The sequence below is a fragment of the Anopheles funestus genome, chromosome 3RL (genome assembly GCF_943734845.2).
Source record: "Anopheles funestus chromosome 3RL, idAnoFuneDA-416_04, whole genome shotgun sequence".
In the NCBI taxonomy this organism is placed as follows: domain Eukaryota; kingdom Metazoa; phylum Arthropoda; class Insecta; order Diptera; family Culicidae; genus Anopheles; species Anopheles funestus.
In genome coordinates this window covers 72757727-72771172 of record NC_064599.1, presented here as the reverse complement: position 1 = coordinate 72771172, position 13446 = coordinate 72757727, and the positions used below count along the sequence as shown (strand labels likewise).

Below are 13446 nucleotides of genomic sequence, written 5' to 3'. Positions count from 1 at the left end.
GGATACGGTGTACTTTTGGGGTGGTTTTGATAGCGACGATGATGGCATAGACAACATTTCACTTTTTTCTATATAAAAGAGTATCAAATAGCTTTATAATCAAATGCCATTGCAAAGCTGTAACTGCTTCGTAATTTATGATTTACTGTTAGGAATGGGCGAACGAATGATACATAGCATGGCATAAATTTAACGCATTAATTTCCAAAGTGTCCGAACTCTCGGCAACGGTAAATGGATGGAATTATATTTTGTTGGGAACTTTCCTCATTTTTGAGCTATTTTATTATTCGTATAGTGTGTCATGTTGGATTTTCCCTCTGATGATGTTCCCTAAACAACAAGAATATTTTAAAAACAAAATTTTGTTGCTTATCTTTTGCTTCAGTTAACAGTATCTGATATGAGACACCCGTATCAGTTGTAGTCCAGTTTTCGTAGAATCTATTGAGGAGCATGAAATAAAATATATCAATTTATTGGATACTATCCAGAATTCCCAATAGCTCTTACAAACTCCAGAATTCCTTGTGGTTTCGAATTCTTGAAAGTTTTTCCCTAAATGCACCCAAGAATCGCTAAACTAAGCTGGAAGAGACAGTCTTATCATGAATTTCGTTATCATCGCCGAGTGTACTATGGGAGAAGTTGTGTTTTTTTGGTAGTCGTTGTGTTGTTCCTTTGGAAGTATTGCGGGCACTTGTCACATCAGTGTTTTTTTTTTTGACATACCACCCGATGGCAAACACACGAACCGAAATGCGGTGAGCGGTTTGATGGATTGAGTTTGGAGGGTGATCGGCAGCTCGAGTAGCAGCGCACATATCACGTCGCTTGGACAACGCCCAAAATAGCGTTCGCCGTGTTTGCTGTGCATTGCTTACGTACATCGTTTTCTCTGCCGGCAGTTCTAACATACACCCTAAAACCCTGTGGAGTGCGTGTTTGTGTCTGCCGTTCATCAGTGACTTTTACGCTGATAGGAGCCAGTTCTTGTGCAGCAGCCTGCTCAATTGCCTGTGCTCTGCTGCAGTGATCATAGCAATGGAGCAAGTTCTCTCTGACGGGTGACCGTTTTTTTCTTCTTCCAAAAGTAGAGAAACAGAGAGGCTCTAACCGGCGTTGCAACATCATCGCGATCAAGTGAAGTTGAGATCATCAGTTGGTGATGCTGCCGTGGGTGTATGCAACAGAATCATAAAAATTGGACATTGTGTGTTTTTTTTTTAGTGTCTGTTCTTGTTATTGTAGCTCGGAGTGATTATTCCGTTGATGACTTGTAGGACAATCACATCGGAATCCACGCCTGCCGACAATTTCAAACCATAGATCAATTAGGTCCACGTCGGTGTATAATTGAGCCATCAGTAGAAGGGGAGTGAGGGCAGAATTGTGTGGAATCGTTACGAGCGAGGGGATTTCATTCGTTACTAGTTCGTTCATTGAGGAAATAGGAACAAATAAATTCCCGTGTGCTAATGTTTTTTTTACGATCGGGCGAAATGGTTTAGAGTGCTTCAGGGGGTAACATTTAAGAGTGCTCCAGTGCAACTTACAAAACCAATAATTTAAAAACGCATACAATATTCTTCAAATTTCTGCTTAAACTAAAACAATAATCTTTTTTTATTATTTTCTTCCTACACAGATATAAAAACTGTAATACTGAACGTGCACTAGTGAAGAAAGAAGAAACTACATAAAACTCCCCTTTTATCTAAGCGAGGAAGGAAGGAAGAAAATAGTGACTATTTCCTTTTCCATTGCTTCCTAATAATGACGACTGACATTTCCGTAGTACGATGGGACCCTAGCCAGGGTCCTGGAAATGAATTTATCGAAGATATCGAATACGACGGAGGAAACTCCAGTTCCCGTTTATTCGAACGATCACGCATCAAGGCGTTAGCAGGTGGGTCAATAAAAAAACAAATTGATAAGAACGCCAATTCATGCTAATAATGGTACACATTTTCTTTATATATTTTAGAGGAACGTGAAAGTGTTCAAAAAAAGACATTCACAAAATGGGTCAACTCGCACCTTGTTCGGGTGAACAGTCCGATCAAAGACCTGTATGTCGATATGCGGGATGGCAAAAACTTGATCAAGCTGCTAGAGGTACTCTCGGGTGAGCGATTGCCACGGCCAACGAAGGGCAAGATGCGTATCCACTGTCTGGAAAATGTGGACAAAGCGCTGCAATTTTTGCGTGAACAGCGTGTCCATTTGGAAAATATCGGTTCGCACGATATTGTCGATGGTAACGCTAGTTTGAACCTGGGCTTGATCTGGACAATCATTCTGCGCTTCCAGGTAAAACCAGATTGAGAGCCGCTGTGTGTGCGCGACAAAAATGCAATGTATTAAAATCGTCTGTTTGATTTGCAGATTCAAGATATTACTATAGAAGAAACGGACAACAAAGAGACCAAATCTGCCAAGGATGCGTTGCTGCTGTGGTGTCAAATGAAAACTGCCGGTTATCATAATGTAAACGTGCGCAACTTTACCACCTCGTGGCGTGACGGATTGGCGTTCAATGCAATTATACACAAGCACCGGCCGGACTTGATACAGTTCGACAAGCTGTCGAAAACAAATCCGATCCAGAACTTGAACAATGCATTCAACGTCGCGGAAGAGAAGCTTGGCCTGACGAAGCTGCTCGACGCGGAAGACATCTTCGTCGATCATCCGGACGAAAAGTCAATCATTACGTACGTCGTGACGTACTATCACTACTTCAGCAAGCTGAAGCAGGAAACGGTACAGGGCAAGCGTATTGGCAAGGTGGTCGGTATTGCGATGGACAACGATCGCATGATCAACGAGTACGAATCGTTGACGAGCGAGCTGCTGAAATGGATTGAAGTGACGATCGTGCAGTTGGGCGATCGGCATTTTGTCAACTCGCTCGTAGGCGTACAGCAACAGCTGGCACAGTTCTCCAACTATCGCACGGTCGAAAAGCCGCCGAAGTTTGTCGAGAAGGGCAACCTCGAGGTGCTACTGTTCACGCTCCAGTCAAAGATGAGAGCAAACAATCAAAAACCGTACACGCCCAAGGAGGGTAAGATGATTTCAGATATCAACAAGGCCTGGGAACGTTTGGAAAAGGCTGAGCACGAGCGTGAACTGGCGTTGCGCGAGGAGTTGATCCGCCAGGAGAAGCTAGAGCAGCTTGCAGCCCGCTTCAACCGCAAAGCTACGATGCGTGAAACCTGGCTGTCCGAGAACCAGCGTCTGGTTAGCACGGATAACTTTGGCTTTGATTTGGCTGCAGTCGAAGCAGCCGCCAAAAAGCATGAAGCTATCGAAACGGACATCTTTGCGTACGAGGAGCGAGTGCAAGCTGTGGTTGCAGTTTGCAACGAGCTGGAAGCCGAAAAGTATCACGATATTGAGCGCATTGCTGCCCGCAAGGATAATGTGCTGCGTCTGTGGAACTACCTGATCGAGCTGCTCCGTGCTCGACGCATGCGCCTCGAGTTCTCCATTCAGCTACAGCAGAACTTCCAGGAGATGATCTACATTCTGGACTCGATGGAGGAGATCAAGCAACGTTTGCTGACGGACGATTACGGCAAACATCTGATGGGTGTAGAGGACTTGCTGCAGAAGCATTCGCTCGTCGAGGCGGACATCAACGTGCTTGGTGATCGTGTGAAACAAGTTGTACAAAATTCGCAGAAGTTCTTGGTGGACGAGGAGGATAACTACAAACCGTGCGACCCATCGATCATCGTCGATCGCGTCCAGCGTCTGGAGGATGCGTACGCCGAACTGTGCAAGCTCGCTGTCGAACGTCGCTCCCGGTTGGAGGAGAACCGCAAGCTGTGGCAGTTCTACTGGGACATGGCTGATGAGGAGAACTGGATCAAGGAGAAGGAGCAGATTGTGTCGGCAGATGAGATTGGTCACGATTTGACGACGGTTAACTTGCTGTTGTCGAAACACAAGGCGCTCGAATCGGAGATACAGTCGCACGAACCGCAACTGACGGCCGTCAGCGAGGTTGGAGATGAGCTGGTGCGCCGTGGTCACTTCGGTGCAGATCGTATCGATGAGCGTTTGAAGGAAATCATGGCTATGTGGAGCAATTTGCGCCAGCTGACAGACAACCGTCGCAAGCGGCTAGAAGATGCGGTAGATTACTTCCAGCTGTTTGCCGACGCAGATGACATCGATAACTGGATGTTGGACGCTTTGCGGCTGGTATCGTCCGAGGATGTGGGTCGCGATGAAGCAAATGTGCAGAGTTTGCTTAAGAAGCACAAGGACGTTGCGGACGAGCTGAAGAACTACGCCGAAACGATCGAACAGCTGCATGCTCAGGCCGATCGCTTGACGCTTAACCCTCCGGAACAGGAGAAGGTACGCGAGCGTCTCGCTGCGATCGATGCCCGCTACAAGGAGCTGATGGAGTTGGCCAAGCTGCGCAAACAGCGACTGCTGGATGCTCTCAGCCTGTACAAGCTGATTTCCGAAAGCGACGGTGTCGAGCAATGGATCGGAGAAAAGGAACGCATGTTGCAGACAATGGTCCCGGGCAAAGACATCGAAGATGTGGAAATCATGAAGCATCGTTACGACGGATTCGACAAAGAAATGAACGCCAATGCGTCTCGCGTCGCTGTAGTGAACCAGCTTGCCCGACAGCTGTTGCATGTGGAGCATCCAAATTCACAGGAAATTCTAGAGAAACAGAACCACCTGAACAACTCCTGGTCGAAGTTGCGCGAGCAAGCGGAAAGCAAGCGCGACGATCTGAAATCGGCTCACGGTGTGCAGACGTTCTACATCGAATGTCGCGAAACGGTGTCGTGGATCGAGGACAAGAAGCGCATCCTCACCGAGACGGACAGTCTACAGATGGATTTGACCGGTGTGATGACGCTGCAGCGCCGTCTGAGCGGTATGGAACGCGATTTGGCCGCTATCCAGGCGAAGCTGACGGCGCTCGAGAACGAAGCCGACGCAATCGAGGGTGAACATCCGGAGGAGGCCGCATTGATCCGCGAGCGTGTGGCACAGATTCAAACCATCTGGGAACAACTGACCCAGATGCTGAAGGAGCGCGATTCCAAGCTGGAGGAGGCTGGCGATTTGCACCGTTTCCTACGCGATCTGGATCACTTCCAGGCATGGTTGACCAAGACACAGACGGATGTCGCTTCCGAGGATACGCCAACATCGCTGCCCGAGGCTGAGAAACTGCTCAACCAGCATCAGAGCATCCGCGAAGAAATCGACAACTACACCGAGGACTACAAGAAGATGATGGAGTACGGCGAGGGTCTCACGTCGGAGCCAACGCAAACCGAGGACCCGCAGTACATGTTCTTGCGCGAGCGTCTGAAGGCGCTGAAGGATGGCTGGGAGGAACTGCACCAGATGTGGGAAAATCGTCAGGTGTTGCTTTCCCAAGGTTTGGATCAGCAACTGTTCAACCGCGATGCCCGCCAGGCCGAGGTACTGCTCAGCCAACAGGAGCATGTGCTTAGCAAGGATGATACCCCGGTCAATCTGGAACAGGCCGAAAATCAGCTGAAACGTCACGAAGCGTTCCTCACGACAATGGAAGCTAACGATGAGAAGTTCAATACGATCGTCCAGGTTGCGGGTCAGATGACGAGCAAGGATCATTTCGACGCAGACAAGATCACGAAGCGTGCCGAAAGCATTGCACACCGGCGTGACGATAACCGTAACCGTGCGCTGGAACTGCACGAGAAGCTAAAGAACCAGGTGAAACTGCACGAGTTCTTGCAGGATATTGAAGAGCTGACGGAGTGGGTGCAGGAGAAGTACATCACCGCACAGGACGACACTTATCGCAGCGCCAAGACGGTGCACTCGAAATGGACCCGACATCAGGCGTTTGAGGCAGAAATTGCCGCTAACAAGGAGCGTCTGCATGAGGCGAAGAAGGCCGCTCAGGAGCTCATGGTGGAGAAGCCGGAGTTCAAGGAAATTATCGAACCGAAGCTGACGGATCTGTCGAAGAACTTCGACGAGCTGGAAACCAGTACCAAGGAAAAGGGTGCCCTTCTGTTCGATGCCAAGCGTGAAGTGATTGTGCAGCAGAGCGTCGACGATATCGATTCGTGGATGGACGACCTAGAGAAGCAGATCATCAACACAGACACTGGCAACGATCTAACCTCGGTGAACATTCTCATGCAGAAGCAACAGATCATCCAAACACAGATGGCCGTGAAGGCTCGCCAGGTGGAGGAGCTTGACAAACAGACGGAGGTACTGACGAAGACTGCCCCGTCCGATGTGGTCGAACCGATCGTGGAGAAGAAGACGGCAGTAAATGCACGTTTCGAAAAGATCAAGGCACCACTGTTGGAACGCCAACGGCAGCTAGAAAAGAAGAAGGAAGCGTTCCAGTTCCGCCGAGATGTCGAGGACGAAAAGTTGTGGATCGACGAGAAGATGCCGCTGGCCGAATCGACCGAATATGGCAACTCGCTGTTCAATGTGCATGTGCTGAAGAAGAAGCACCAGTCGCTGAATACGGAAATCGACAACCACGAGCCACGCATCATGACGATCTGCAACAATGGTCAGAAGCTGATCGACGAAGGTCACGAAGATGCGGGCTCTTACGCCGATCTGATCAGCCAGCTGACGCAGAAGTGGCAGGAGCTGAAGGATGCGGTCGAAAACCGTCACCGCCAGCTGGACCAGTCGGAGAAGGTGCAGCAATACTTCTTCGATGCGGCTGAAGCGGAATCGTGGATGAGCGAACAGGAGCTGTACATGATGGTGGAGGATCGTGGCAAGGACGAAACATCGGCCCAGAATCTGATGAAGAAGCATGAAAGTCTGGAACAATCGGTGGAAGACTATGCCGACACTATTCGCCAGCTGGGTGAAACCGCACGTCAGCTAACGACCGAACAGCACGCGTACAGCGATCAGGTATCGGTGAAACAGTCGCAGCTGGACAAACTGTACGCTGGTTTGAAGGATCTGGCAGGCGAACGTCGTGCCCGTTTGGATGAGGCCCTGCAGCTGTTCATGTTGAGCCGTGAGGTAGATGATCTGGAACAGTGGATTACCGACCGTGAAGTGGTTGCAGGTTCGCACGAGCTTGGACAAGACTACGATCACATTACGCTGCTGTGGGAACGCTTCAACGAGTTCGCCCAGGATACGGCCACCGTTGGCAGTGAGCGCGTCGCTAAGGCAAACGGTATTGCTGACGATCTTATCCATGCCGGCCACTCGGACAGTGCTACGATCGCCGAATGGAAGGACGGTTTGAATGAGTCCTGGCAGGATCTGCTGGAGTTGATCGAAACACGCAAGGCGATGTTGGCCGCTTCGCGCGAACTGCACAAATTCTTCCACGACTGCAAGGACGTGCTGGGACGCATTAACGAGAAGCAGCATGGCGTTTCGGAGGAGCTGGGCCGTGATGCGGGTGTCGTGTCGGCCCTGCAGCGCAAGCACCAGAACTTCATCCAAGACCTGATGACGCTACACGCGCAGGTGCAACAGATTCAGGAAGAGTCGGCCAAACTGCAGGCGGCGTACGCCGGTGAGAAGGCACGGGAAATTACGAACCGCGAACACGAAGTGCTAAATGCGTGGGCCCATCTGCAAGCGATGTGCGATGAGCGTCGTGGCAAGCTTGCCGACACCGGTGATCTGTTCAAGTTCTTCAACATGGTCCGCACGCTGATGCTGTGGATGGAGGACGTTGTGCGGCAGATGAACACGTCGGAGAAGCCGCGCGACGTATCGGGCGTCGAACTGCTCATGAACAACCACCAAAGCCTGAAGGCGGAAATTGATACGCGCGAGGATAACTTCAGCGCCTGTCTGGCGTTGGGCAAGGAACTGCTGTCCCGTAATCACTACGCATCGGCTGACATTAAGGATCGATTGTTGCAGCTCACAAACAGCCGAAATGCACTGCTACATCGATGGGAAGAGCGTTGGGAGAATTTGCAGCTGAGTAAGTGCACTTTCGTGATGAAACGCTTTTTTTTGCTGGATTTCATATTAACGTGGAACTATAATGTATTGTAATGATTCTACTCTTCCCTAGTTTTGGAAGTGTATCAGTTCGCCCGCGATGCTGCCGTCGCTGAGGCATGGCTTATCGCACAGGAACCGTATCTGATGTCAACCGAGCTGGGACACACTATTGACGAGGTGGAGAATCTAATTAAGAAGCACGAAGCCTTCGAAAAATCTGCCGCTGCCCAAGAGGAACGCTTTAGCGCATTAGAGCGATTGACAACGGTGAGTTGGCCTTTTTGGCAAGTTTATCACCAGCAATAGGTCCTTAATCGGTTTTATTCGTTAATTTTTCTACAGTTTGAGCTCAAAGAAATGAAGCGTCGCCAGGATGCAGCCGAGGAAGCAGAACGCCAGCGACTGGAAGCGGAAGCGGCCGCACGTGCCGCTGCCGAAGCAGAAGCCGAAGCAGCCCGACAGGCAGAAGCGGCCGCAGCGCGTGATGCAGCCGATGCACCAGGTTCACCACATTCCACCCGCGAACAAGAGTCAGGTGAGGCAATGGTTTCGACTTTTAACCAATCCCGTATGCAGGCTACTTTCCCTACCCATTCCTAAATGCTCCTCGCGAGTATTTTGCAAATATTCTGTTCCTCGTCCTCGTGTTTACGTCCTTCTATACTTCAATATCCTTTCGTTCTTAAGGCTACTATTCCTCGACTATTCACTTCCTAACAGTATTTTTAAAAAAATTGTTTTCTTATACTAAACCTTTTTCTTACTGCTAACCAATGTTGTATCACTATTTAACCGTACCTTTATATATATACCTCCACAATTCATTCGTTTTCTTACACGCTGCCCGCGCGATTCACTATGCTAATACAATATGAAACAATTGATAAAACAATAATCCATTGGCATACTCTTATTGGACACTTGATGTGGCGGTCACGTAAAATACAAAACAAACAAAAATCTAAATAACATAAAAACTGGAAATTGAAATACGCAAAACTAAAAAAACAAAAAAAAAACCTTTGAACACCTGTAGTCACTATGCGTGCAACTTCACCTGTAGAAAAAGAAAGACCCATTTCCCAGACAGGTACTTGAGCATAACACTATGACCTATCTTTCTTAGAATGTATTCGATGTGCTTCTGATAGTGTAACCTCTATCTTGTAATATTTTAATGCCTCTCTGCAATATTGTGCGCGTGTGTGTTTGGATGTATTCTAGCTAATGATTTTGTGTATTTTATGGCTTGGTTTGTTTTTACATTAAATTTATCTTTGTTGCTTTTTTCCATTCTATATTTGTGGTGTAAAAATGTTAGTTAACAATTTTTTTTGCATAATTTAATATTTTTAAGCAATAAAACTAACCTAATTTTAATTTACTATTATTTTCATTTGTTAACACCATGTGTGGCTTTGGTTGTGGGATTCTGTTCTGTAACATAACATTTATCATCAGTGCATGTGAGGAAGCCAAAGATTCTGTTTGGCTCATTTCGAAGTGCTTCGCTTGAACAAAGCACTTCCATTTTTAAATCCACATCCGGATCAACCGGAGCAGTACCAAAGCGATCCTCTTGTAAGTATCATGTGTGACCGTGTGTGTTTGTGTGAAAGTTTCGTGGTCTCTTTATAGTCGTAAGCATTCTGTGTATCATTTATTGGTGGTCGGACGGATCTATATCTCTTCTCCCAATCCTGCCTGGGAGTCATGTTTTATGGTGTTTTGGGTTTCAAGAAGCTATCACGAGGAATAGCACACTCTTACAAACTTCCTCTCGTTTATCGTTCCTTCTACCCCTGTTATTCCTTTTTTATAACAAAAAAAATCACGTTTTCATATGTTTATCCTTAATTCGTTTTATTTTTTTTTAAATCATCAACCACTCATGATCACCAACTACGCCAACTGCGCCTGCCAACGGTCACCAAACTTGTTTTTCTCCGATAAAAAAAATCCAAACAAAATGCATTCACCATCACCACCACCACTGCCACCCTGCATTTGCTGCATGCCCAAATTTTGTTTTATCACCCCACCAACCAACCAACCAACCTTCCACCAAAAACACGAAACAACGCGGCCACGTACAGTTGCCGGTGAGACGTTCGTATCGCGAAGGCATTCCGGTACACCGAAGGAACGGTCCAGCAGTTCGGCAAGTGCATCGGCCGGCGTTAAGGTCAGTCGACGGTCTCGCTCCAAAAGCCCGTTCCGGAGCTTCAGATGGAAGCGTACCGCCTCGAAAGCGGACGAAGCGGCCTCCGATGACGAAGGTATTGGTTTCGCGAGCGATTATTTTATTTCCCACCACCATCCCACTGCAATTGGTTGGCTATGTAGCTCATTCATACACCATTTCCTATCAAACTTTAGTGTCAAAATTTGTCCTTACGAAACTTGCCTTTAATATCCTTTTCGCGCGAGAGGAAACACATTTTAGATCCATAATTTATATATGTTCCCTTTACTCGTTCCGGATCGTTGTTTACACGAACAGTAGGTATTATATACCGCGTATATTTCATTTATTTATCGCTTAATGTTGCATGATATGTTTGCTGTTGTTTAGAGAGAGAGAAAAAAATGCATGATGAATGGATGTGTGATTGTTGTATTTCGTGAGATCTTGCCATTTGCAGTAGTTCGCTTATATGGCAAAGGAAACGTTTAGAAAAACGGAAAGCTTACAAATAGATAAGCACCTACCCGCGCGCGCACTATAATTTGAAGCAACGAACACAAAATGCGAGCTCTTGTACTAAGGTACTACCCAAGTACCAATATTGCGAATGGCATTTACTGTAGTGAGGCTTGTACCGCTATTAGAATTTATATACTTGATGAACAATATGAGACGAGAATGTTGATACTGAAGATGCAACGATTGCAATGATATACTCCATCTACTAACAACTAACACTGTTGTCTCCTTATTTTGGGGGACCCGTTTTCCTTTATTTTTGCCATTTTCCCCCCTATACACGTCACTCATGCCTCAGATCGTCCTAGTCCAGGTGGAGCAGATGAAGGTGCACAGGAAGGAATCCTTACACGCAAACACGAATGGGAATCGACTACGAAGAAGGCTTCGAACCGTTCCTGGGATAAAGTAGGTTTAATTGAAGCGATTTGAATGAATATGTGTGGCTAATTGCTTATCTTCTTTCTCCCGTAATTACGCTAGGTCTATTGTGTTGCCCGTAGCGGCCGGTTAACGTTCTTCAAGGATCAACGATCAGCAAAATCGGTACCGGAGCAGACGTTCCGCGGTGAGCCACCGCTAGAGCTGAAGGGTGCTCAGATCGAAATCGCCAGCGATTACACGAAGAAGAAGCACGTGTTCAGAATCAAGTAAGAGGACAATTTAGCTCTCGGTAATGATATTTGTACATCTGCAACCCTAACGTAAATTCTTTTGCTTTGTAGACTATCGAATGGCGGTGAATTCCTGCTCCAGTGTCACGATGATTCCGAGATGCAGCAATGGGTAACGGCTTTGAAAGCACAATGCGAGCTTGACGCTAGCGGCGAAGGTCGTTCGCTAACGCTGCCCGCTTCCTCTCAGAAGGATGAACAGAAGAGACGGTCATTCTTTACACTGAAGAAAAAGTAAATCGGAATTTTACCATTCTTCAACCCCCACCATCCCATCAATCCATTTTCGTACCTTGGTTGTTTTTTTTTTTTTTTGGTTTGTGAAGTAGGTTGCGCCCACCTACGCGATTGGTTTTCGTTTTTGCTAATGATAGCCACTAGTGCGCGTTTTTTTTTATTAATTGTCGGTAATTATTTCTTAAAATGTTTGAGTCAAAATGTTTGCTAAGTTTACGCGATTCCCCCCCCCCCCCGACGCGAGGGGTGTGTGTCCTGACGAGACTCAACAGTTATGGGGGCGAGTCTTGGAGGACTTTCAACTATGAACGTGCGTTTTCCAGTTTCGTACCCAGCGTCCTTCTATGGCTTTCCAGTTTGTTCGCGAATGTTAGTTTTTGCTTCGGTTTGATATATTTATTTTAATGTTTTTGTTTTTTTTTCTTTATAAACTTCACATCTTTTAGCTTTCTCTAACCCTGAATGTGTGACCACAAACTACACGCGATAAACGACACTTTTTTTACAATGTTTTTTGAAATATTAATTTCACTCTCTACCACAAACAAACATAATATTCTAACGAAACAAAAAAAAATAATTAACTAATCACAATATTCAAGAGAAACAGCACAAATAATCCAAACTGCTGGCTGTCGGCTAGTTTTCTATATAAAAACACTTACATCTCGATTGTGCTAACTATTAATGGTACAGCACTGTGCGAAACCACTTGTAACCACTTGTCCAATTAAAAGACGCTGCAGTTTAATGCGCAACTTACGCAACTAAGATCGCTGTGCTAAAAGAAGGTTAAGTCTTGTAACTTTTAACGTATCTTTCTTCACCACAACACAAAACAATCGTTTCATTCACTCGTTTCACATCAACATCACAAACATGACAGTATTCATGCCACAATTATCTCCCATTAGTTCGGACCGGGTGGATTTTTGCTTCTCGTTTCTTTGGTTTCTGTTTCCGCGTATATCCGCGTTCATTTGTTTTGTTATCGTTTTCATCCTTTCACGAAGCACCTCGCGCGCGCATGTTTCAGCAGGCAAAACTCATTTCGCAAAACGAATCAATTGGCAAAACAAAACATACACGGTGGACGACACAAGTAGGAAAAGCAGAAGTTGTGCAGCGTTACTGTTCGGGTTGCGGGGGGAAAATCCTTTTGTTTTCCCCCCCGGGCCAGCAAACAAATGCGAACAAGCTCTAGCGCTGCACCGTACTGCTTTACTTCTGCTTACGCAAATGGGCTTCGGTTCGGCAAGATCGGGGAGGTATGATTGGCATGGTGCGGCACACACGACGGTACCCGTGCGCAATCATACGCCACCGATCCGCTTTTGTTGTGTACTAAGGAATTGGATTGGGTTTGGGCAAAACAGTCGAAAATTGTTCTCATTCGTTCTTCTTCTTCTTTTCTTTTTCTTCTTCCTATTGCGTTGTACTTTTTTCTTTACTTCCACAGTTAAGAAAATTGCGAAAACATACATGAACTCGTTAAAAAAAAACAACAACAGAAAACCAGAACAAAATACTACTACAACATCAAGAAACAACTAAATACAACCTACTACAGCTACAACTATCACTACTAAAACCACAAAACGAGCCACAAAATCACGCAACTCTATCTCTCCTAATCCTAATCGCGCTCTTATAAAGCTAACGTGTGCGCACATGCGTGCCACTTGCAACAACGCGGCCAGGCAGCTCGATTCCCGCCTCTGTTCGGATTGGTTCGTGTTTCGTTTGGTTTCGTTTAAGTTCTTCCGTATCCTGTGCAGTGAAACCATACACATGCACCATAACCAAGCACGTGCGGCACCCGGCAGG

General features: G+C 46.6%; 1 protein-coding gene across 16 annotated transcripts in view; it reads left to right on the top strand.

Moving 5' to 3' along the window:
* The window catches only part of LOC125767940 (spectrin beta chain), a 28877-nt gene extending 15688 nt beyond the window's left edge, over positions 1 to 13189 (top strand). For 5 of the 16 annotated variants that reach the window (XM_049434919.1, XM_049434920.1, XM_049434924.1 and 2 more), the window contains exons 2-11: positions 1649 to 1912; positions 1991 to 2316; positions 2392 to 7978; positions 8072 to 8268; positions 8344 to 8536; positions 10098 to 10280; positions 11007 to 11116; positions 11192 to 11358; positions 11434 to 11616; positions 13079 to 13189. In XM_049434919.1, the coding sequence (XP_049290876.1) occupies positions 1777 to 1912; positions 1991 to 2316; positions 2392 to 7978; positions 8072 to 8268; positions 8344 to 8536; positions 10098 to 10280; positions 11007 to 11116; positions 11192 to 11358; positions 11434 to 11616; positions 13079 to 13082 (7086 nt within the window). In that variant the 5' untranslated portion in view covers positions 1649 to 1776 and the 3' untranslated portion in view covers positions 13083 to 13189. The other 11 variants (XM_049434927.1, XM_049434925.1, XM_049434922.1 and 8 more) reach the window with 11 other exon arrangements.
* The last annotated feature ends 257 nt before the right edge of the window (positions 13190 to 13446 follow it).